At 38.5% G+C, this 25,719-nt stretch overlaps 1 protein-coding gene across 12 annotated transcripts in view; it reads right to left on the bottom strand.

Moving 5' to 3' along the window:
* Positions 1-25,719, bottom strand: part of RBMS3 (RNA binding motif single stranded interacting protein 3) — a 621,282-nt gene that overhangs the window by 475,231 nt on the left and 120,332 nt on the right. For 9 of the 12 annotated variants that reach the window (XM_059664136.1, XM_059664139.1, XM_059664128.1 and 6 more), the window contains exon 2: positions 3,595-3,767. In XM_059664136.1, coding sequence (XP_059520119.1) covers positions 3,595-3,767 — 173 coding nt within the window. The remainder of the gene's footprint in view (positions 1-3,594; positions 3,768-25,719) is intronic. The other 3 variants (XM_059664138.1, XM_059664127.1, XM_059664131.1) reach the window with 1 other exon arrangement.

Genomic DNA, 25,719 nt, shown 5'->3' with positions numbered 1-25,719 from the left:
AACTGACATCCTATTTTGTCGAGGAAAACATATGCTCTGCTATAGCAAGGCCCTTCTCTCCATGTACTCACCACTGAATCTTCAGCCCACTGTTTGGCATGCAACAGAGGTAATCTGTAAATACTGCTTGATTGAGAACACAATAAAGTTCCTTGAGAATTTTCAAGGTGAAGACATTATAAGGCATTTCCTACAAGACACACAATGCAATGTATTCATCCAAAACATAGTTGTAACTAGAGATTTTCCATGGAGTGAAGTCATTCTTCATGTCTATTAGTTTTCAGTCTTGCAATATAAACATAGGAGATTTGATGATGAATGTGAATGGGATACTTTAACAGAATTTGCTCTCAGAATATTCATGGTGAAATAATGCAACTGCTTTTCTTTAATATAATTTCCTTGCTGTTCATTAGTATTAACATGAATATTGCATTCAAATGCAGATAATTCAATATATCTATGCCATTTTTGTATATCTCTATTTTCCATCATTTCATTACTATGGATACTAGCAAATATTGCATTTTCTATATTATAAGATACCATTAACTCTAAAATATGTACAATTTCATAGGAATAAATATGGAAAGTTGATCCTGATATCAAGTTCATTTAAACCAATAAATATTCTATTTTTATAGATGAAATTATTTTAAAATTCTGGATGAGTAATCCCAATGCAAAATGACTTGCATCTTTAGAAGACTGCTCATGTAAAACAGTAATGAGCAATGGAAGAAACCAACACTACAAGCGAGGACCCAGGACTTGACACATGATCTGCATTCGTCTTATAGCAAAGGCGTCTCCAGCCATCAGGTCAGATTCATGCAGCTATGTCAATTTAGTCTGTGGTCCAACCATTCTGCAAAGGGGGACTGGTTGAAAGATACAAAAGGTGGCCCAGAGCAGGTTTTATTGCTAATTAATGAAGGGCTCAATAAAATAAGAGGATTTTAGAACGAAAAAAAAAAAAGTTTAAAAGATTATCGAGTTCAAACACATTGTTTTCTCCATAGGGGAAACTAAAGTGAAGAGGGGAGAAATCCTTTGTCTAAGGCCACTACTCAGTTGATGGCACAGCCAGGACTGAAACCCAGACCCCTTAGTGCACAGCTATTTCTATTACATTCCACTGCCCGATCACATTCATTCTGTAAGATTCTCGAGGAAAATGAATCTAAGCAATAAACCCCAGGTCTAGACCACTTCAGAAGCTGGAAAACCCATAAACATTTTTACAGTAACATTAGAATGAGCCACATCTTATTAGCTAGCAAAAATTAATATGAACATGTAACCATTACCCTCTGTGCACTTAGCATTCTTTACATTTCTCAAATGCACACAAGAAATATAAACAAAACTTCTTTTCTCAAAATAATGTTTCTGTGTCACTAAATCTTTTTGCTAAATTAAAAATGCCAATACAGGCATTTAGGGAACACTTTCCATTTATTCATTTCTGGCAACATTTTTTTTTTGCAGAAATGGATACTGACACAAAATTTCATAGTATAATGCTCTATCAGTGGTATATTCATAAACCAGCTCTCCAAAAAATAAAAAAGAGATAAAAAATGTTAAATGCCTGATTTGTAAGGCTCCCTTATTCCTATAATACAAATACTCCCACCATGGCCAACTTCAAGATACTGAGTCTGAAACAAATCACTCACAGATTTCCAGAACATTTAACAAGTGGCTCTAGCACAGTAATCATGGGCAGCCCTCGCACACCACTGATACTACAGGGTAACCTACTCTTCTAAGAGGAAATTGAGGCTCAAAGAGGATCTATGATCTGCCTCAAGATCATAGAGAAGCTGTGTAGGTTGTAATGCACAGAAGTCCAACTCAACGACCGGCGTATATTAAGTGAAACTTGATGCATGAGAAATAGTCAGTGGTCTTCATATTATTACAGAGAGAAGTATATCCCCCCCCCCCCCGAAAAAAAAAACACAGCAATATCAACAACAGCAGGGAACCCATGAGAAATGCATATGCTTGTCCCCAAACCTAGTGAATCATAATTTCTTGGGCCCCAGAAATCTATGGTTCAACGAATGCTCTGACTTGTATGGGGAAACAATCTTTCTGTATTATCCAATAATTCTTCTTTTTATGAATGAGACTCACATACAAAACATTTAATAGCTACCCTTCTTTTTCACATCAGATTCCATTGAGGAGATACTTCATCTGAAGCTGAAATCTTTCACATTTTCAAAGCTCTTACTTTTCAAAATGGCTTAGATCTTTCTAACAGCAAGAACAAAAGAAAAGTGAGTGATTTACCCTCCAATTCTCAACCTCAACATTTTATAGACCAAAACCTAACATATTCATATGTCTTAGCCCTGGCACATTCCATTTCCTTTTTAAAACTGCTTCTAAGTAAATTTTTTTCCAAAGTGCCCCCTCCCTAATCCACATACTGCCTAGTCTATTGGTTATATAGTAACATTATTTGTGTTTTGGTTTATCTGCCACTTCCTGTTGTTTTGCTATTTGTTCGCAATCTCAAAAAAAAACCACAAAAAACACCAAAAAACAAAAAAACAGAACAAAGGCAAATAAATACTGCCTGCTTTGTTTTCCTCTTCCAATATTTTAGAGGTTGGAAAATTTACAAAATAAATATCCTCTCAACCTTCTTGTAAAAGGATTGCAAAAGAGAAAAAGAACAATTGAGTAATAGTTTCCCCTAATTTAAAAATGCCCAGCTAAGGCACAATCAAATCACAAAACAGGGGGCTGATAGGACTTTGAAAATCACCAGACAATAATCTACAAGTACTGATCTATGATTCTTAATTCATTACCCATCATTAATGTGATTTGGAAGGTAAATTTAAATAGTTTGATTTATTGTCAGAGAAATAAGAGAGTTGATAATATGTGTTGGTAGATAATGGAATAATGAAAATATTTTGGAAGGGCGTTTAATCATTACCACATTTCCTAGAAAATACGAAGCTACTTGGCGAGTGTAGTTCTTGGCCTTGGTGGAAAGTAGATTCACTGGACTTGGAAATAGATGTCTTTAATGAAACTAGAGCATTTGCCTTACAATTCTCCGATTACCTGATTCCCCTTAAATTGAGATTTACAAGCACTGGCCAGGAAGTTTGCAACACAGGAGATAACCATGCTGAAATCTATCACTTCTGAGTTTTTGAGATTTTCCCACTAATACTTCTGAGCGTGCGGGGGGCGGGGGGGGCGGGTAAGCTTTTTTTTTTTTTTTTTTTTTTCATGAGATTCATCATGGATTCCACCAACCACAAGGTTTCAGGGCCCAACTCAATGCTTGCCCATTATCTTCCTAGTCAATACATGCACACCCGGCCAGCACTCCCATGTATATCTGCTCAAGAATCCCCACTTCATACCCTAAACAAATTCATTCCCTAAAGTAAGCTGGACTTAGATCTCAAATTTAAATCCCTTCAGACAACAGCATCTTCCTCACTGAGACACCAATGAATGGGAGGATGGGGTACAAGAGCCAAGGCCGGCGTGGTCGGAGCCCACGTGGGCGAGCACGTGGGTTAGAAAGGCGCAGAGCAGAAGGGCACTTACGGTTGGCACAGCTTGATTAGGTCCTGGTCAGTGGTGCCTGGTGGGAGGCCTCGAATGTACAGGTTGGTTTTACTCAACTGTTCCCCGCTGCTGTTGCTGCTGCTGTTGTTGCTGCTGCTGTTTGTGCTGGGGCTGGGAGGAGCCATGGGGTGGGGAGCTGGTGCATAGGACTGCTGGAAACAGAAAAGGCTGTTACTGGAAAAACAAAGCCAGCACCTATTCCCAGGCCAGCAGAGCACCTCGAGAGCAATGCAAGCGTCTCGGCCTCTCTGATCCACACATGCACACACATACTTATATACATCACGACTCTGTGGACTTCTGAGAACAATAGATGCCCTCTCCCCTCTCTGGCCCTGCATTTCGATCAGCGTGAGCTTGCTATAAACGGGACATAACGAAGTTCCCAGGGGCTCCTGACAGCAGCCTATGGCTTCGGAGTCTGTCCACTGTGACTTTCCTTAGAGACCTCTAAGGTAGCATGTTATCTCCTTCTCTGACAAAAGAACACAACTCACTCTTGACACCAAAGCTCTGCCCAGCGCATGTTCAATAGCCAAGCATCTTTGGTTTGCCTCTAACTCTCTGTTCCTTCCTTTTCTCCAAAGCAACTCCCGTAGATTGTTTCCTCCGCATTACTCTCCAGCACAATTCCTGATACAAAGAAATCACTCTGTGGATGGTGATTCTATGAGTAAACAAGCAAATGAATGAATCTATCTGATCTCTTCTCCCCTCCCAAACCTGCTTCTTCATGGGGAAAAGACTTCGTTAGCAAGACTCAGCCACCATTCTCTCCCTTCAGTCAAGGTCCCCTTTATTTCACTCTAACCCAGGGTCTCAACCTAAGCTCTATTGATAACGTGGACAGGACACTTCTTTTTTTGAAGGGCTGTCCTGTTCATTAGAGGGTGGTAGCAGCATCCTTGGCCTCTACCCACCAGATTTTAGCAGCACCCATCCCCCAGTTATGGCAACCAAAAATGTCTTCACACACTCATGAATGTCCCCTGGGAGTAAAATCTCCCCCAGTAGATCACTCCTTTAAACTGTCAGACTCTTTCTGAGAAAACGGAAATGATAAAATGACCTCCAGCAACTTAGGATATACAATGTGAGGGTCTTTTTAATTATACATGCCAAAATAAGTAGATATAGTACTCATTATACTTTATTGCTTTTTCATACAGGCATATCATCAGAAATTCTAAAGTTGCACTGACTGCCTGGGTTGAAGTCCCTGCTGCATCTCTTATGGACTCTGTGACCTTTGCATCGTGCCTTAGCCTCCCTGAGACTCAACGTTCTCATTCATGTGAGGAGGATAGAAATAGTACTCCCCGTGTCACAGGGTTCTTACCAAAACTCAGTGAGCTAATGCAACCAAAATGGCTCCTGGAAATTAGTAAGTATACAATAAATGTTAACGATAAAAAAAAATGTATACTGGTAATATTTGTCATTCATCTCTGTAATGCCAGTGATCTTAGTCTATATAACTATCACAGATATCCTCAACCACAACTCAGAATGCCACCTACAGGCACAATAAACACATTCATCAGATTCCAGTGGGGACATTTCTGGCTGAGTTTTAACCTGAAGACACATTAGCTATTTTATCAGGGGTGGGAGGTATGTACTTATCAAATAGCAAGTAGGTGCTTAATAAATACTTAGGCTACATGGTGTACAATAAAAATGGAATAAACACAGCCTTTAATCCCTACAAGAGGGCACATTTTAGCAGTATCCAGCCTTGTTTCCTGCTGTTACAATCTGTTTAACACACATTTCCAGGATTTCCTATTTGCCCCAGTGCATATTTCCAATGACTATAAGACATGCCTCTTAGAGGCAGTTTGTCAAAATGCAACTCCTAATATCTACTCTCATCTCCCATCTTTCCACACCAGCCACCCATCACAATTACCCCATTTTTTCCATGTCGCTGTCATTCTTCCAGCCTCCATGTTAGAACTTTGATGTTAACTTCATCCATTCCCTAATCCTAAATCTCAAAATACCATCAGCAACCAAAGTGTCTGTGAGGTTTCTAGAATCATCCTTTCCTCTGAATTCCTACTTTTTCCCTAGGCCAGCCAGGGTCTGAACCATCTCCTATGTAAAGGACTTCAAGCTCCCTTACCTCAGGCTTTCCTGTTATTAACTGGGGGTTTGGGTCTGGGAAGAATAAGACAGGATAATCCAACGTCAAATGCAAGCACAAAGTGGTCAAGGGAGTATTAGGCAGTTTGTTTAAGAAATGGGGAGGTGACAGGGCTGGAATGACAGAAGCAAACCCCAGAGGCCCCAACTCACTTCTTTGAAATAAACATTTTTCTCAACCATTTCTTTAGTGTGAGTTTGTGAACAACACTTTTAATGTCGAATTTTAAAATGAATTACACCAGAGAATATTTTCTGTCCCCAATAGTTGAATAAAATGGCATATATTGATTGCCTTTTGGAATCTAATATCTGCATAAAGATTCTTGGTTTGCATGAAAAACTATTCCTTCTTGAGCTAAGAATTGTGTTTCACTTCTCGGACATCCATAATACTTAACTCTACCTCTTTACAAGCCCTGCACTTAGTAGGTGCTCAATACATCCTGGCTGAAGTAGCATCCTGGTCTCTGTGTACTGCAACAGGGCAGATGGAATTTATCTTTTACTTCCCATGTGCTTTCTTCTCTTAAATTTCCCAGGGTTTGTTTTTTTTGCCACTTTCCCCTCCCCTCCCTCTAAATTCTTTGAATTCCATTCTGTACTCAGGCTTCTTTTAAAATGAGGCTTTGTTTAAAAGCAGTTGTTCCAACTGCCTAGCCTTTTAAACCACCAGAGCCAGAAAAATGTCTCCAGCTCTATGTATCTCAGATCCCATGGACCAGTTCAGACTGAGCCCTTGATTGATAGAAGAAAGCACCAACTATAGGGTGATCAATATGTGTTGACTTTATTCTTTTGTTTTCCCTCAGGGATCTTTGCGAGCATTTTACACAACTGGGACACCATTTAGTAAATTGCATGGTACCTAAAACAATAACTGTGCCCTGCAAAGGGCCCCAATGTATTCACTTGGGGGGGGGGATTAAACAAACAGTCCAAAGCAAATCAAATCTGGAATTAGTAGCGGGAATTTGTGTGCATGGAAACAAGGTACATAATTTATAAATAGGAGTGGAAGCACCAGATTGTTGTGGGAAAAGGATGTATTTCAAAAGCCCTTTGAAGAAACTATACAAAGGTGTTTTTCTCTGTCATCATCTTGTTTGTGAGTTTTAGAAATTCTGCTGAAAGGGATAGACTTTCTCAGTGTAACAACCAATTGATCCATAGATTTTAAGACCCAGGGCTGACACTCCTGCTAATTCTTAATATTTCATTCATGTGTTGATGATGCACTGAATGATTCAGGTAGCGGCCTGCATTATAAATCACTCTCTGGTTTTGAGAATTATAAATTCCTTCCTCTCCATCCATTTTCAAAATACACATCTTTTAATCAACAAAACATTGGCTGAAGGTTCCGGGAATGTCTGACAAATGCACAGGCTGAAATGAATTAATTTGTGAAAAGCAAAAGAGGTTTTGTATGCTCCGGCTGCCAAAGACAAACGACTAACCTACAGCATCTTAAAAAAAAGGGAGCATCAATAATCTTTAGGGGTTAATGGGTCACAGCAGCTACTTTCCTGATTAAAAGTGGTTAAATGTGACTGATTCTCAATTTTTCATCTTTAAATGAATTTTATCATTGATTAGCTTTTTAAAGCCCTGAGGAAGAAATTTTAAAATGGTAGTAAAAAATATTTTCCTTCAGATGAAACTGACTTTGTGATATTGCCCAGAGTCACACTTTGTAAATCCTATTGAAGGGTGGTGAGCACTTAAGGTCTGGGGTTGCTGAACACTGTAACACTGAGCTGCTACAAGGCAAGGGCTTGCTATGAATTTGCAGTGTGCATTGGTTAAAGCTAGTAGAAATGGCAGATTTTCAAAAACAGGGCTTGGGATGGCACTGGGATTGAAGGGGGAGATAGAAGACTTCTCGGGGAGCAGAAGCCGCATATGCTTGGCAAACGTGCAGTGCATGCTTTTCTCAGATGTTTATTCATGGTGGCATTGCTGGGAGGGGCTGTTAGGGATTATGGGGTGGGGGCTGGAGCCTTCTTAGTCACATGTTGGGGCTGCTAAATCAGCGGATTAGTACCTGTGTCATCCTTAGTAAATTAAGTTAAATGACTTGGCATCCATTTTTGAAGATGTTAGTCTTAAGCTAAAGATTCTAATAATCATGGGTAACATTTAATGTGTGCTTGCTATGCATTTTTTATTGATTCTAGAGAGATAGGAAGGGAGAGAAAGAGAGAGAGAAACATGGATTTGTTGCTCCACCTATGTACGCATTCATTGGTTGGTTCATGTATGTGCCCTGATCGGGGATTGAACCCACCACCTTGTTCTCTAGGGATGACGCTCTGACCAACTGAGCTACCAGGCAGGGTCTTGCTAATCATTTTATATGTTGTCTTTGTAACAGCCTAATGAGGAAAATGATATTAAGCTCATTTTATAAATGAGAAAACAGAGACACAGACAGGGCAAATGATTTTTGCAAAGTCACAAGGCTACAGCCCCAATCTGAACTGAGGGAGTCTGACTCCAGAAGCCACGCGGTCCCCACAACATCAGGAACGTCACCTCTTAAAGACAGAGGCGCCAGCAAACACAACCGGCTTCCTTGCAGTGAGCCCTGGACAGCGAGACTGGGGCAAAAGCTCTGGTGAGCCAAGAAGGGGGGGGCGGGGGAGAATGATGATGCTAAACAGCATGCAGTCAAAATGAAGGTTAACAAGCTCTTTCCCTCTACCAGAATTTAAATAAAGCCAATCTCAAAATTTAATTTCAAAGGGGAAGTGCCCAACAGAAGCAAGCATGTTATGAGTTTTTCAAATAATGTCAAACTCGTGGGGTTCATTTGTCAAGATTCATGGTTTGTTATTTAATAACAGGAAAATGAACTGGCTTGTAGATCATCCTAAACAGCTGATTCATTTAGTGTGCTTTGTTAATATGCCTCATTTTTCAAGTTTGAAAAGTGAATCAAGCGGGTCCTCCTACGTTCTTGTAAAATGTGGGGTGTGTGCGTGTGAAGGTCTGGAGGGAGGTTCATTGTCTTTTTACCCCCTTGCTATGCTGGATGCAACCTGGAGAGGGCGTTTTTGCTTGTTTTAACAGAAAGCATTTGGTACATTCAATAACTGTTGTTCACACATCAATGGAGTAAAGTAAATCATTAAAAATCATGTTTTATACAATGTCAAACTACATTAGAACCATTGTCCAAAGGCAGGGCTGTAATGTTTATGCACTGGCCAGGTAATTTTAAATCAGGGTTCTCAACCTTGGCACTGCGGACATTTTGGAAAGAACAATTCTTTGCTGTAGGTGGCTGTCCGGTGCACTGTCGAATCTTTAACAAAACCCCTGTCTTCTACCACTAGATCAGTGATGGCGAACCTTTTGAGCTCGGCGTGTCAGCACTTTGAAAAACCCTAACTTAACTCTGGTGCCGTGTCACATATAGAAATTTTTTGATACTTGCAACCATAGTAAAACAAAGACATATTTTTGATATTTATTTTATACTAGAGGCCCAATGCATGAAATTCATGCAAGAGTAGGCCTTCCTTCCCCCTGCTGCTGGCACCAGCTTCCCTCTGACACCCGGGACCTGGGCTTTTCTCTGGCCGCCAGCAGGCATCCAGGACCCAGGCTTTCTTCGTAGCCCTGGCTTCATCCAGAAGGACGGAAGGACATACGGGAGGATGTCTGGTCTAATTAGCATATTGCACTTTTATTATTATAGATATTTAAATGCCATTTAACAAAGAAAAATCAACCAAAAAAATGGGTTCGCGTGTCACCTCTGACACGCGTGTCATAGGTTTGCCATCACTGCACTAGATGCTAGTTGTTCTACCCACTCCTCCTGACGTAACAACCAGAAATAGCTCCAGATATTGCCAAATGCTCCCTAAGGGAGTGATATTGCCTCTGGTTGAGAATCACAGCTTTAAACAGATCCAGGCCCTCTTTTTAAAGGGCCAATATGGTATCTCCTTTGATTAATGATACTAACCAATAGCCTAAAAATGATTTCATTGAAACACCCCATTACCTAACAAAGTTCAATTTCTTACCCCTAAGTACCCATGGCATCACCTCCCCAGGCCTCCACCCCCTGCAACTAAAATGGCGATATGCTACACATCATTTCCAAGCAGAACAGGACTGGAAACATAAATCTTTTTCAAAGAGAATTTTAAATATTTTTTGCATGCAATTCCCCTTGGCTGGGAATCACAGAGCCTTGATGCCAAACTGCAGTCAATTCTATTCCTGGCATCTGGTTGCTGGCAGGATCCTGAAGCAGTTGGTCTGGTGGTTTTGGAGTAGCCTTGGACTCCATCATGCAGCAGTCTGCTTTGCTGATGGGCTCCCCGATTTGTTTTTATTCATCATCAGTGCAATAGAATTTGTACTCTTTTATCCATTCAAGGGTAAAGCCCTGGATAAAGTCTCTCCTGGGATTGGCATGCCAACTATTTCACTATCCAAAAATGAATATAAACCACATTCCTGTCTTAAATCATACATTATTTAGCCTGCATGTACACATGTAATCCATTGCTCAGTGGATAATGCTGTTGCAGACTATTGGATTCCTCTCCCAGACAGTGTAATTTCCATATAACCTTGCTTCTGTAGACCTCTCCTCTAGTATCAACACACGACATGAACGAGTAGACATGGCGAAAACTGTGGCAATCACTGGAGTGTTTAGAATAGCCTCAAATGAGGGTGAATATGAATACTGTGCATGCAAGCAATAACAAATGCAGCTAAATTAATATCTAAGGCAAGCCATGCAATTTTAGCCAGAGTTTCATGAACCACATACATTACCGCTTTGCAATTTCATACCAGGCAATTGCCTCTCCATTATGTAGAATATGACTATAGAAAACAATTGTTTCAATTACGCCTTTTATAACAGAGTTTGGTAAAAACCTGCCCCACAGCTCTGATATGGAAATGAGCAATAAAGGACAAAATTCTGTACAAAAGGCAATCATTTGCACATTCTCCACCAACTGGTCTAGGTAATAGCTACTGTCAACAGTGGTAATATGGTGCTTGAGAACTCCAGATTGCCTGCTGAGAATCCTGCTTTGCCACTAACTAGGCACTTAAAGCTCTAGTCAGAAGACAAAGAGATTATGATGACCTCACCTCATAGGACTGTTGTAAGGTTTTTACTGCATAAATGACATATAAAATATTTAGCACAGTGCCTGACACAGAGTCAGTACTCAATAAATAGTTTTTGTTCCTATCAATTGCATCGTCATCATCATGAGGCAGATCCTCAAAATAAACATTTGCTCTTTAAGTCCTAGTTGGAATAATGTACCTTTAAGGGGAAACTAAAAGAGTCAACCATTTATTTTTTTAAGATGGGAGCCGCTGTTCTTGAGATGAAACTATGTCATTAGAACTGTGGTTTGCCATTTTCATCAAGAACCAAAATGCAATAACTAAGCAGTGATGAAACAATCACTGTGGAGGGAATGGCTAATTAGTGTCAAGGTATTTACAACTCACTACCCGAGTTTTATTAAAATTCTGTTAGGATGAGATTCACTCTTGCTCTAAATATTAGGTTTGGAAAACCTCAGTAGATTGCATAATTACACATTGCTCTGTACTATTTACAAATAGGCTTAATCTCAAGTCATTGAATTCCATTCAGAGGTTTAGATATTAAATGACATTTTTAAATGCATGTACTTGAAGACACAAATAAATTATTGTAAGCACCTATAAACCAATTTCGTTAATACATTTACAAGCTAGAGAAGAGCGGCTGTTATAATTGATGCCAATAAGCTTTTATAAAGATTGCTCAATTTTCCAAATGACAGTGACATCCTGTCTTTGCCTAACTCTTGTCCATTTGGCCAACTCTTGATCTCTTTAATGAAAAACAAAATTAAAAAGTTCAAAATATGAGGTGCTTGTGGCATTAGTTTAAGCTTTGAAAATAACCCCAAACAGGTCATGATTCTAAAATTGATAATTATTGGTTGCTCCTGCAAAAAAAAAAAAAAAAAAAAAAAAGCCATGATTGGTTCCCTAGGTAAAGAGTACCATGTCTGCTATACTGTAACAGTAATAGAATTCTCCTGAAATACCAAAAGTTACTATAATCCCTTTTTAAGACTCCTATTTTTTGTCCCCTGCCCCCTCTCAGGAATACTTTAGAGATCCACTCAAATGACTGATTTACAATGGGCTAGAATAACTGGGAAAAGAGTGACAATCCATAACAGGTCACCTTGAACTGTTGGAGATCTCTGGGCTCACCAATGGTCAGCATCTCAATTCATAATGCAATTAGAAATAAAAAAGGAGATCTTGTAAAGAGTAAAACTATTGTACTTGAGTACCATTCTTGTACCTTATATGTTTACTTAAATTTTTAGTTTCATTTTTCCCCATTATCTCTATCTTTGACTCTCTTCCTAGTTGTTTTATAATCTTCTATGTTTCACAGTCCAATATACTCTGTATTTCCCTACAATTATAATCAGTAATAATGCCAACATGCTTGCTGGCCTAAAATGAATGAAGACCAATAGATGTAACCTAAAGAACACTGCCATAAGATATGTTGACATAGTATTTATTGCAACTAAATGTACACAAAGTTTTCTCCTTCATTCTTGAAAACTGATATAATGAGCTATAATTCCACTCAAAAGACTAATTTTCCTGTTAACCAATCATACTACTGATTTGGTTACTTGTAGCTAATGGGTGATCTAAGTAAATGATTTTCTTTCAAACCAAAAAGCATAATATGCTAATTAGACCTGATGGCCAAACAGCAGAAGGACTGTCTGGACGACCTTCTGGATGACACTGGGGTTGCGAGGGGCGAGTCCCTTGCACGAATTTCATATTTTTACAGTGAATAATGGATGGCCAATCACAGCATCAAATGGTATAAGGCTTTTTTTGGTCCACTGAATAATTTTGTCCAATTACATCACAAATTTTTTATGAAAGGCAATCTGTGTTGACTGAGGAGCAATGCAATAATAGCATAAGTAGCATTAAAATGAAATTTAATTTCCTTGTCCAAGCTTTCATCCTACCTCCATTATGTCTCTCTAGCTCATATCTAACTCTGTTTTCTTTTCTTTCCCAGTGCTCATTCATCTTTCATGCCACATCATAGTCACAGTTGCATCTATACCTTATTTTCTTTTTTTCCTTCCACCTGGAATGCCTGGGCTCCATTTCTATATCTTATTCTAGGGTGACTAGAAAATTTATCTTACAAACACTTTTTAGAACAAAAGAGGGACATAATAATTAAACCAGGATACAAGGTACGACTTCAGATTTTCCAAAGTAAATTAGAATATATGGCCATTCGATTTATAAATTACTTTTAATTTATTTAAATCTCAGTCATTCCTCTAGGATTACCTAAAATTCTATCCCATTTTATGACTTTATCTGTTTATTACTTTAGACCTATTTAATTTCCATCTCCCTTTCAGTTCCTACATCATTAAAAATCTACAAAAGATTATAAAATAATTAATATGAATAGCAATGGCTCATGTTTGTTGAGCATGTATTGTATGTTAGGCACAGTTCAAAGAGCTTTATAACTAATCGATTTATTTAATGATCTCAGAACTTTTGGAGGTAGGTACTCTTATTATCCCCATATAGAAATTGAGAATACTAGATATGGAGACTCAGGGAGGTTAAATGATTTTCTAAGGTTGTTCAACTACTCTACACCATATCCAGGACCTGAAGTTAAGCAGTCTTCACTCCCGCTAATTCTACATTTAACTGTAGATATGTGCAGTCTGATACAGTAGCCACTAGTGACACTGACTACTTAAGTTTAAATATAATTAATTCAAATGAATTAAGATAAACAATGAAGGTCCTTAGTCACACTAGCCACATGTTCAAAAACACATGACTAGTAATGCTATGTTGGACAGGCAGACATAGAACATTTCAATCCTTATAGAAAGTTCTACTGTACAATGTGGATGTAGGTCATTCGTTCAACTACACGGCATCATCTCGCCACACCATACAACACATCTACAGTATCTAAATGTGCTGAGCGAAATAATGGTCACAATGTCTAGGCTGCTATTTAAAGATTTTTTTTTAAGGCAATTGATCTCTTTTGAGTAGAGTTAGTATTTAAGTGTTTTTTCCTTCATGAGTGGGTCTAGGTTTTTGCCATGTGAAATCTCTCATTCAATTGATACCTCCCCAGACCCAAAGTGGGCATTAATAAAAGAGATTTCCAGGAAATAAACTCTAATCTGTGGAAGAAACAGGATGGATTTTATTGGTTTTCAGCCTGTAACAACGATTTCATCTGTATTGTAAAATCACTAAATAGCAAGAAAAGAGAGCAATTGAGATAAACTGCTAAAGAATAAATGTCTCTGTTTTAGGCAGACAAGCGCCCTGCCTGGGTAGGAAGCTCTGCATTTTCAGTATGATATCAGCTACTCTATGATGTGCATCTACTTTGGGATGTGCATCTACCTGCACATCCCAAAAGAAGAGCACCTTTCTCTCCCTACCCCCATGTAGTATGATATTCTACCAATCTTATTTCTCTCTCCACTGAAGGAAGGCAAAAAAAAAAAAAAAGAAAAAAGAAGAAGAAGAAAAGAAAAGAAAAATGCTTTCTTACAGTGAACTACTGGGTCAGTTGAGAATATTCATAAACAACAACCTATATTCCATGACATAAAATAGTTGTGATGTTTTATTAGCCAATTCATTCTTTTTTTTAATGATGCAGCAAAATTAAATGTGGACTGAACCTATGCTTTGGAAGTTCTAAATATGAAATACTTAGAGTATAAAACACAATAATTTTCTCAAAAAAAACCAAAACAATGTTTGAGCACAGATCAAAATATGACAGCAATTAATAGATGCAAAGTAATTGCTTCATTATAAAAATTGGAAGGAGCACTTACACAGATAATTTTCTGTGAATATATTTTCAACATTTATTGTAGTCTGGGCCATGAGATTATAACTATGTGAATAAATTAATGCTCAGGGTTAAAAAAAAAGGATCAGGCAATAAAATGACTATTGGGCATTTTATATTGTTATCGATTTACTACATTCTTAAATAAGAAGCCCATGCAATATTTATAAATACAAAATTTTATTTCTCATAATTATAAACCTCTATAAGGACTCATTTTCAGTATATTTTAAGTCCATCCATCTTGTACCTTAGAGAATCTCCAAAACAGTATGGATATATCCAGTTTTTGATGTATCTTCTCTGTACTGTGATTACTGGAGATTCTTTTTGCCCAGTGAATTTTCAATAATCAAGAGAATGATTGGTTCCCAATGACAAGACAGTTCTGCTTTTCCTTCTCCAAGTTACTTTTGTTCTTATAAAATTAGTGATTGAGGCTTCTGAGACTTGCAAGTAAAGAGTATAGTATTTGCCCTTGACCGGTAGACTCTCCAAAGGCTCAAGGTGTTATTGTTATTGGAACTAAGAGCATAGATGTTGAAGCCACACCACCCAGGTTCAAATCCTGCTTTTCCGCTTATTGTCTGTACAACCCCAGGCAAATTATCTCATCTCTTTTGCTTCAGTCTCCTCATCTGTAAAACTGAGGATCCTCAGAAAATTTCAAATAAGTGATTATGTGTAAAGCACTGAGAATAAACTCTGGAACACAATAAGCAATCTACTGGTGTTAGTTATTATTCTATAAATCCTAAAGTATTATATAATATTCCTTGTTATCATGACATTAATGTTCTTTTGAATAAGAGGTATATTGGTTGGTCCATTGAATGATCTAGCAAACTCTGGTTACCTGTATTAAATGAAATCTTACAATACAAAGTAAAATGCCCCTTCATGTTTGTCAAACAAGTTCTCTAGATTATAAAGAAACTAGAGGCCTGGTGCATGAAAATTCATGCATTGCAGGTGGGGTTGCGGGGTCCCTCATCCCGGCCTGCCCACTCTCACAGTTTGGGAGCCCTCAAGGGTGGGAGGCGACCCGGCGGTCAGGGGAAGGCAACGCCCCATCACACCTCCGCTGCTGCCACTGCCAGCAGTGCAAGCCTCAGCTGGCCCTGATTATCTGAGCCAGAGGCGGCCCCTGGAGGCTGGGAAGCTGCCATCTGAGGCCTGCCTGTGCCTCGGGCTGGCCCTGGGTGGCTGGGGGTCTGAGAGGACTGGGGGACTCCGGAAGCAGGCGTGTGGAGTGGCCGGGCCCGCCTGGGGGCGGGTCTGGCCTTGCTGCGCACCTGCCACCCCGGCAGGGCTGAGGGGACTGGGTGTCACCATCTTGTGGCTGTGGGCACCACCATCATTGAGGGTGGGACAGTAATTAGCATATTCCCTCCTTATTGGCTGTGGTGCTGCCATCTTTGCGATGGTGTGGGGGTCAATTAGCATATTCCCTCTTTGTTAGATAGGATGTCATTCTTCAATGAGACATTATGCTCAGTTAGTACTATTTTAGCTACTGCCACTAATTATCTCCAGATATACTGATGACAAAATCCTCAGAAGAATTAAAAAACACACACACATAAACTTTCACAAGGGAAGTTATTCTTAGAATATGTAAACTCAGGAAAATTATCTATAAATTATACAAGTACTTAGTCAAGTAAGATATATCACTGTCAACTATATCATTTTCTTCTGATAAGTGGGAAAAGCTTATCAGTTAAATAACACACTAACTACTAAATGTCCACACCCTTACCTAAAAGGACTTTTATATACAGAAAATAAACTAGACCAATTTCATAGCTTCTAACACTAAAAATGATTAGGTTTTTAAAAATTGCCCTAGCTGGTTTGGCTCATTGGATAGAGCGCTGGCCTGTGGACCAAAGGGTCCCAGTTTCAATTCTGATCAAGGGCACATACCCAGGGTTGTGGGCTCGACCCCAGTAGGGGGCATGCAGGAGGCAGCCAATCAATGATTCTCTATCATCATTGATGTTTCTATCTCCCTCTCCCTTTCCCTTTCTCTCTAAAATCAATAAAAACATATTTTAAAAAACAGAAAAAATAAATAAAAATTGCTGCCCTGAAAGGATATTTTGTGGATAAAATATCTTCAACTGTTTAGTTCAGCTTAATTATTGCCCTAATTTATAAAAAGTTGTATGATATGTGTCCTAGGGTAACGAGCAAATAATTTATTATATAAAAATGAAATAATCATATATTTATACAGTCCAAAGTACTTACTATACATTTCCAATATTGCAGAGAATGCCTTGGTTTGGTTTGGGTTTGCTTCAGTTTAGAATACCATGTGTAACTTGACAAACAGAAATCTAAACTATAATCCCCAGGAGTTTTCCAATAGTCACTATCCTCTTCCCCACCCCCACCCCAAAGAAGCCTCAGTGACTGCTGTATTTGGTAGAAGGTTAATTGGCTGGAATGGGAATCAAAAGAGAAAACTGACTCAGAATAAGCACTGTGTTGGTATTCCAGGTCTCAGAAATAACAAAATAAAACAAAACAAAACCTCGATGTATAGCTTTGCTGATTTTGACATGTAAATACTTCTACGTGGCTGCTTTTAACCTCCTAAGAGTTCAACATCTGGCTCAGGACATTTCTGAGAAGTTAGCCATCAGCTTGCACAAGAGGGAAGAGCTAGCTCTAGGGCCCCACTGCAGCACAAAATGGATGTGGCCACAGGTGACATGCTTGCTATTCAAAGGCCTAACATCCTTGAGGACATACAGAAAGGAGAGGGTTTAAATGCATTAGTAAAGAAGCAGCTAGGCACACCCAGGGAAGACAGAATAAATATTTCTTGGTGGCTCCATCTTCATGGCTAGGCTGCTAGGACCAGAGGAGTGTGTGGGCAGACAGACTGATTTAACAAATCCCCATGATCTAATGGAGAAATAGCACAGGGCACAGAAGAATGTCTTAAAGAAAGATGGGACTCAGAGACCCTCTCTGTTCATTAGCCCACAGAGAGCTCCTTGAAAAGAAAGAATAACTATGTCATCATTCCTTGCAGTACAAACACTCAGGGCCCACTTTAAACTCTTTGAGGGAAGACCTGTAATACCAATCATCTGATCACATCTTAAGCAAAGTCAAAACAGAGACCAAACCTAAGAAGCTAAGCTATGACAGCAGACATCACAAAAACAAAAATTACAGCAGGAACTACTGGAACAGCGATAAAAGCTGCATCCTTGAAATCATAATATTGGTAGTTTTTATAAGTATCCCTTTACTGAGGGAAATAATAGCATGTGGAGTTAAACATTTCAATAAGCTAGCTTTTCATATTAACTTACATGTATAATATAAAACACATCATACCCTTCTGCTTGTAACCAACATCAGACAGAACACAAAACTTTGGCTGATAATGGGTAGTAAGCAAATTTTTCAAATTTACTAACATGAATAGTGTATCAAAGCAGCCTAGAAATATAGCTCCTTATAGTAAAGTATTTCTTTTCCATCGATAGATTTCCTGAAGCTGCCGATTTTAAGAATTTCTGCCCAGAATTTGGATGTGACAGATGGATCTAATTAAAGAAAAGTTATACTATACCAAAGAAAGTCCAAAGGCTTCTAATTTTCAGATAACCACCACAAATTTAACCCATGCTACAACACTTCCAAAATCAAACGTATACAGTCACTCCTGCATAACTATGTTTTGGTCAGCAATGGACCACATATACAATAGTGGTCCCATAAAACTACAATGGAGCTGAAAAATTCCTATTGCCTAGTGATGCTGCATCCTGTGTAATACAGTGCCAAGGTTGCAAAAATCAACAAGGCTGTGGTTGAGATGGGAGGACATTGAGGAGCCCTGAGAGGTGGTTCCTGAGGAATTGACTAGGGGGGAGGTGTTGGAACTGGAACAGGAACACATAGCAGAAGAAGACGCAAGAGAGAAGGCGACTACAGGAGAAGAGAAAAGAAGAATTCTTAAGAAGATGCACAGGGAAGGGGTTAGCAGAAGCTTTTGCAGACCTCAACAAGCTTCTTTACAAAGTTTGAAAACCTGGACCCTGATACCAAAGTGTTTTCAGTATTAAGGAGGACTTCTTAAAAAATAAGTATCAGAAAGAATAGAAATAAGGACCACTGTGTGCATCATCTGCTTACATGCAAATCTGTGCTGGATGAAAGATATGAGGCAAACCTCTATGTGCATATTTCTGAAAACAGTGACACCTCCTCAAGAAGAAGGGATTGACACTGTAGGAGAGGACAGCTCCAAGTGTGGTATTGCCCCTGAAGACCTTGCAGTGAGTCACAATGCGGAGGTGAATGGCAGTGATCCTGATGATCCTGCCCACGTGTCTAATGTGTGTTTGTGTCTTAGTTTCTAACAAAAAGTTTAAAAAGTAAAAGCAAAACACAAAAGCTTATAGAATCTATAATAATAAAAGTGTAATATGCTAATTAGACCGGATGACATTCTGGACGAAGCTGGGGCTGCAAGGAAAGCCAGGGTCCCGGGTGCCAGAGGGAAGCCGATGCCGGCATCCGAGGAAAGGAAGGCCTACTCTTGCACAAATTTCATGCATTGGGCCTCTAGAAAGGAAATAAAGAAAATGTTTCTGTACAGACAAATTTTCTAAAAAGTTCATAAAGTAAAAATGTTATAATAATCTAAGGTTAATTTATTATTGAAGAAAGAAAAACATTTAAAAATAAATGTATGTAGCCAAGTATTCAGTTTATAAAGTGTACAGTACAGTACAGTATAGTAATGCCCTAGGCCTTCACATCCACTCACGGTCACACACTGACTTACTCAGAGTAACTCACCAAGTCTGGAAGATCTGTTCACAGTCAGTACCCCATGTAGATGTACCATTTTTATCTTTCCTACAGCATTTCAACTGTACATTTTCTAGGTTTAGATATGTTTAGCTATATAGATATCTAGCATTGTGTTACTATTTTCTACAATATTCAGTACAGTAACATACTGTACAGGTTGCAGTGTATAAATAATAGGCCATACCATATAGCCGAGGCATGTACTAGGCTATACCACCTAGTTTTGTGTAAGTGCATGCTGTGATGTTTGCACAGAGAGGATATCACCCGAAACATTTCTCAGAACATATCCTCATAGTGAAATGATACATGACTGATTAGAATTCATGTAAATTCAACAATAATATAAAAGCTAAATGTTATTATGGAAATATTTTAAAAGATGAAATGTAACCAATGACTATTGCTCCTTTAAATTCTAAAGAAACACAACTAGAGAAACAGTCCATGCAGGTGAAGTTAGCATGAAATTCTCAGCACATATAATAGCAGGATAGAAAGCAAATGAAAGATGAACTTGATATGCACCAAAATGTGGTCTGTATTTATTTTTATTAAAGTATGAGAGAAAACAGTGCCTGTGTGCAATGCTAATTCTTATAGAATGCCTGTTTATTTTATTGTAAGCTCTGTTCTTCTTAACAAAGAACAACATATTTTATAGCTCACTGTGATCATATTAAGTATCAGAAAGAATAGAAATGAGGACTGATGTGGACTGGTCAAGTTATATCACCAGAGTTCTCAACGACAATAAATGAAACTAATTTTATTGCTTGTTCTTGTGGTTTGCAGGAATAGGTAATAATAACGATAAAAATAAAATGAGAGAAGGGAATAACAACATAAAACTTTCTAGCACAGTGATGACTTTTACTCATATGAGTTATGGTCTATCAGTAGATTCATATTTAAGACTTTTTTTTTTTTTTTTTTTTTTGCGCGAGGGTATTTTTCATTCAGTGGAAAAAGGCATCCACCGGTGTTCTGCTCTGATTTCAGGGGAGGAAAGTAAAGATTCCTGAAGTGTGGACCACACTACGGAGTGGAATGCAGGAGCATGAGAAACTAGCTCTCCCACCACTGGCCAAGGAGCACTCTTTGGAATATTATTACACTATTCTACAATTTTGACCATCCACTCGCCCTGAGGCGGGCTGTGCTGTATGTAAAGGCATGTTTCCTTTCATTTATTTAGATTCCACTAGTACCTTTTCTAGGTTTAGATATGTTTAGCTATATAGATATCTAGCATTGTGTTACTATTTTCTACAATATTTCCATCAGTACTAAGGCTTCTGGCGAGGCCAGTTCATGTCATATGTTAGCAATTTGTAAAGATAGACAGACAGACATGTCCATTCTTGGCTACTGGTTTCAGTTATGGACACAATCTACAATCTGTGCAAGAACACAGATAATGACAAAAAAAGATGTGTGTTTTGAACATGTTTTTTCCTTATTCAAAAACTGAAAATGGCGTGACCCAAAGTATTCCATTTTCTTTGAGCTACTTGTCATACCTGACAGGTCAAATAGAGACATGTTTATGAACAGAATAAACATGGAAGTTATGGCTGTAGCTAACATGCTAGCTCTACTGACCAATCAATACCTACCGGTCTTGCTCAGCCAGTGTTGCTTAGTGGTCGACCTATGAACCAGGAGGTCATGGTTTGATTCCGTCAGAATACATATCAGGATTGCAGGCTCGATCCCCAGTAGGGTGCTGTGCAGGAGACAGCCAATCAGTGATTCTCTCTCATCACTGATGTTTCTATCTTTCCCTCTCCCTTCCTCTCTGAAATCAATAAAATATATATATTTGTATCCTTACCTAATCTCACAGATATTTTTCTTTATTGAAGACACAGAGAAAATGGGGGAAATTAGGAAAATGATAACTGACTTTCAAATTTGTCCATTATATAAACTTAACTTTCAATGGGTGGTCTCCCTGTGTAAAATAGAATGCATCTTATTTGTTCCCTTACAAAATAAAGTAATTATTTCACATTTGTTTTGCTGGCAATGGAGTATTGAGAAATCGTGGACAGTTTCTCTCCATTAGCCATACTTCAAAATTCTTTGTGTACCCCTGCAAATACTTTTCTGTATGAAACCAATGATAAATTCCTGAAACTTTCTAAGTGGAATAATGTTCCCTATCAAGATCTTTCTGACCTTATATATAGTCTACTACAATTTTCATTTGAGCATATATCTCTGATTTGAATCAGTTATATAATTCTACTTAAATATATTTCTTAAATACTATGCTATCCAGAAACTGGAACTTTTTTTGATAAATATATTTTTATTGATTTCAGAGAGGAAGAGAGAGGGAGAGAAATAGAAGCATCAATGATGAGAGAGAATCATTGAACGGCTGCTTCCTGCACGCCCCACACTGGGGATCAAGCCTGCAACAGGTATGTGCCCTTGACCGGGATCGAATCGGGGACCTTTCAGTCCACAGGCCACGCTCTATCCATGCCAGACACTGGAATTTTTTTAACTTGAATTTGGGCATAGGGCATTAGGGAATACTAATATAATATTCCACTAATTGGGGTATTATAAAGTAGAGCTAGATGAATGAAGGTAAAAAGGCTGAATACCATGACAGTTGAAAAGACACAAACGCTGTCTTCACCCATTCAGGCTGCCACAATGAAATACCATAGACTGGGTAGTTCATAAATAACAGAATTTTATTTCTCACAGTTTTGAAAGCTGGAATTTCAAAACCAGTGTGTCAGCAATGTCAGGTGAGGGTCCTGTCTTAGTTCTGAGGTTTCTCATTGTACCTTCCCATAATGTAAGAGGTAAGGGAGGTCTCTTTTTATAAGGCCACTAATCTCATTCATGAGGGCTCCACTCTCATGATCTCAGCAGCTCTCAGAGGCCCCACCTCCTGATACCATCACATAGGATTTTAACATGTGAACTTCTGGAGAGACACAAACTTTCAGGACACAGCAGATACTTAACCCTTAAATGCTCTTCATGGATGGGTCAGGAGTTCACATTATGAACTTGATTATAAAAGTTAAGGTCCATCCCCCTCCCCCACAAATGTAAGGATAGATACTTAAAACTTATACAACTTCAGAAAAATTAAGTAAAATTTATAAAATTAGTTATAAAAAATGAATATTATTTAGAATGAACAAGGAGGCTGCAATAAATCATTTACTTTAAAAAACTTACATATAAAATAAATATCAAACATGTTGAAAATAACAATTATAAATTTCTCACACTTCAAAATAATTTTCCCTCTTTGTGTGTGCATGTGTGTAGGGGGGGCAGTCTGCATATTCCTTAATTACCTCATCAGATAGCATGAATTTTATAATATTTTCCATACTTAGAACACTAGTAAAAAGATGATTTTATTTGTCTCCTAGTGGCTGATAGAAATGCATTTTTTTAAGAGTTTACAATAGTTTTTTTCTTCAGCTTCCACAACTCATTCACGGTAATAGCTTATAAATTGTTAGGATAGTAAATTTGGGGACCAAAAAAAGGAAAGAACTTTGCATACAGTTACCTTTTGGCTTCCGATTTTGCAAAGCCTTTTATTCTATATACTTTCCCATAAACTTTCTATGTTGAGTGTCAGAGGCTAGACACCAGTCATAATAGGACCTTGTGGTCCCATCTTCCTGCCATAGTGCCCAGGACAGTGGGAAGTTTGAGTGTTCCTGGAATAATTGTTACACAGAACAGCTAGTGCTAACATGATCCTACAACTCATTACATCCAGACCAAATGCATCTCTCCCCTTCCTTCCCCTTAGCTAAATTCCAAAACACCCACCACCATCTGAGAAAAAGGAAAGTGTAAATGGGGACGCTGAAACAGAAAAGGACAAGGGTTTTAACCAGTTGTGATGAAAACATCTTTCTTTTAAAAAATTTCCAAACATACATTACCATGTAAAGACATGACTAGGCAAGGAAAAAAGTGGCTTTTGTGTAGATAAAGTTTATACAATTTGGACGGTCACTGGCCATTCTTAAGGAGAATTCAAAATGAAGATAAGATTAGACTTAGAATATTGAAAAGGTGGAGAAAAGGAAGAGCCCTAAAGCTTAAATTTCATCAGCTTCCAGGTAAACCTACTGCCACTGACTCCTCAACCCACCTTCCAAGCCACCCCCCCACCTCTTCCCCATACCAATAGGTATCCCACCATTTTTAGATGTAAGTACTATGTGTGATCATTTGCTCCAAAGGTTTTCCACTTGCTGTTCTTTTGGCCTATAATGTGCTTTTATCCCATGTTTCTCGATCACCTTTTCTGGACACTTTTCTAGATGGCTCACTGTGCTGAAGGGCACCTCCAAGTGTAACCTCGGATCATGGCATGAACATTTTACAGTACATTATGCCTTGAATGCTGAACTTGAACCTAGCGTTCATTTTTCACAGATCGACTGTGTATTGGTCATGTAACATCGGGATGCATCTGTTTTTTATTTTCATGGCTATGTTTCATTCAGGCACCAAGTCCTACTTATGCTTCCTTTTCAGTGTCTCTCACATCTGTCTTTTCCATTCATTCCACTGCTTCTATTCTTGTCTGGAAGTACTTCATATACGGGTTAATGTAACCATCTCTAACTAGTGTTTCCTGTTCCCAAGCTCCAAATACTCCAATCTGTCCAGCACATAGCCTTAAGCTTTATCTTCCTAAAACAAAAATTAATTTTCATACTTCATCCCATATTACAAAAAAGAAAATCCTAAAATGCTTTTCATAGTCTAAAGATCACATTCCTTTAATTCAAGGGCTCTGAACCATTTTCACAAAGTCTCCTTGACCATAAGCCCATAGAAAATAAATTATTATTTCCAAATATTCAAAAAATGTTATTGCCTTGCATCTGCAAGGTATTCCATTTCCAAGTTTCCAGTTTATACAGTTTGCTTTGTTTTACACTCAAAAAATCCAATGCATCTGGGCATTTATGAGGGCCCTGTTGAGTAATTTCATCTCACAGGGCAGAAATATATCTGCATAATTCATATTTACAAAGATATGAGTTATACAAATCATCATTAAGTAGAGAGAACGCTCCACTGTGACCACTCACATCTAAATGGCCTCGGAATTGGCCTCAGCATTCATCAGCCATCTCCTCATTTTCTTCCGTTGGGAGCGAAGGGATAGCAACGCCAGACTAATCAATGTGCCAGTGAGTCTGAAGGCTGTATTTGGAATGACCTATATTAAAGGAGTTAGGCAAATGTAAGGGAAATTTACACCTCCCAGGATAATGGTTCACTGTAGCATAAGGGTGTCCCAAACATGGCATATTCTTGCTTTATTTACACCCCAATGCTTGGCTGGTAGTCTTTCTCATATTTTGCCTTGCTTTTGAAAGCACGGTTCTCTTGCCTTATTGATCTCCTTATACCCTTATCATTTTTCCACTGAGTTATTTGGCTTGAAGACAGCGGTGTGTCTCCGAGGCTGATTTAACATCATCTCCCAAGTATGCAGCACTGAGCTCAGAGTCGAATATTTTAGTACTGAAACTTGTAACACGTCCGACAGGCAATGATACAAATACAGTCCCTTGTCAGAACTAATGAATGAGGTAATCCAGAGTATGGATAAATAGCAGGAAGATGGAAGATGCTAGAAGCTAGGTTTTGCCAAAAAGCATTTCTGAGTAATTAAATTATTTGAAGAATAATGACGTTCCTTTGGTTTCGGTTCTAACTCATTTTTTTTTCCTCAAAAAGACCTTGATGGTAATACCTAGAGAATGAAAAGCACACTGAGAAGCAGATTCAGTGATGTACATCAATAAAAAGTGGGTGGTCCTTAAGCACAGTCCCAAAAGGGGAAGGGTGTGGAAGTATAGATGTGTCTAGGTGTGTGCGATTAGAGAAGACAGGATAGAATAGCAGTCTATGAGGAGAAAGGTTAAGGGAAAGGAGGAAAGAGAGAAGGACCATGTCCCCAATGAGGCACTGATTATTCTACTGGGAAGAAAGTTTCTGACTTTTCATAAGAATCTCCTCAGTTATTTATAGCTTAGGATGCAATGTTTTGGCCACTGATTGAGTTCTGTGACTGGCCCCTGAATACTATATTCTCTTCATCTGGAAACAAACATGAAAATCCAACA

This window comes from Myotis daubentonii, chromosome 14, assembly GCF_963259705.1.
Source record: "Myotis daubentonii chromosome 14, mMyoDau2.1, whole genome shotgun sequence".
Taxonomy (NCBI): domain Eukaryota; kingdom Metazoa; phylum Chordata; class Mammalia; order Chiroptera; family Vespertilionidae; genus Myotis; species Myotis daubentonii.
The sequence above is the reverse complement of the archived record's forward strand: the minus strand, read 5'-3'. Positions and strand labels throughout refer to the sequence as shown.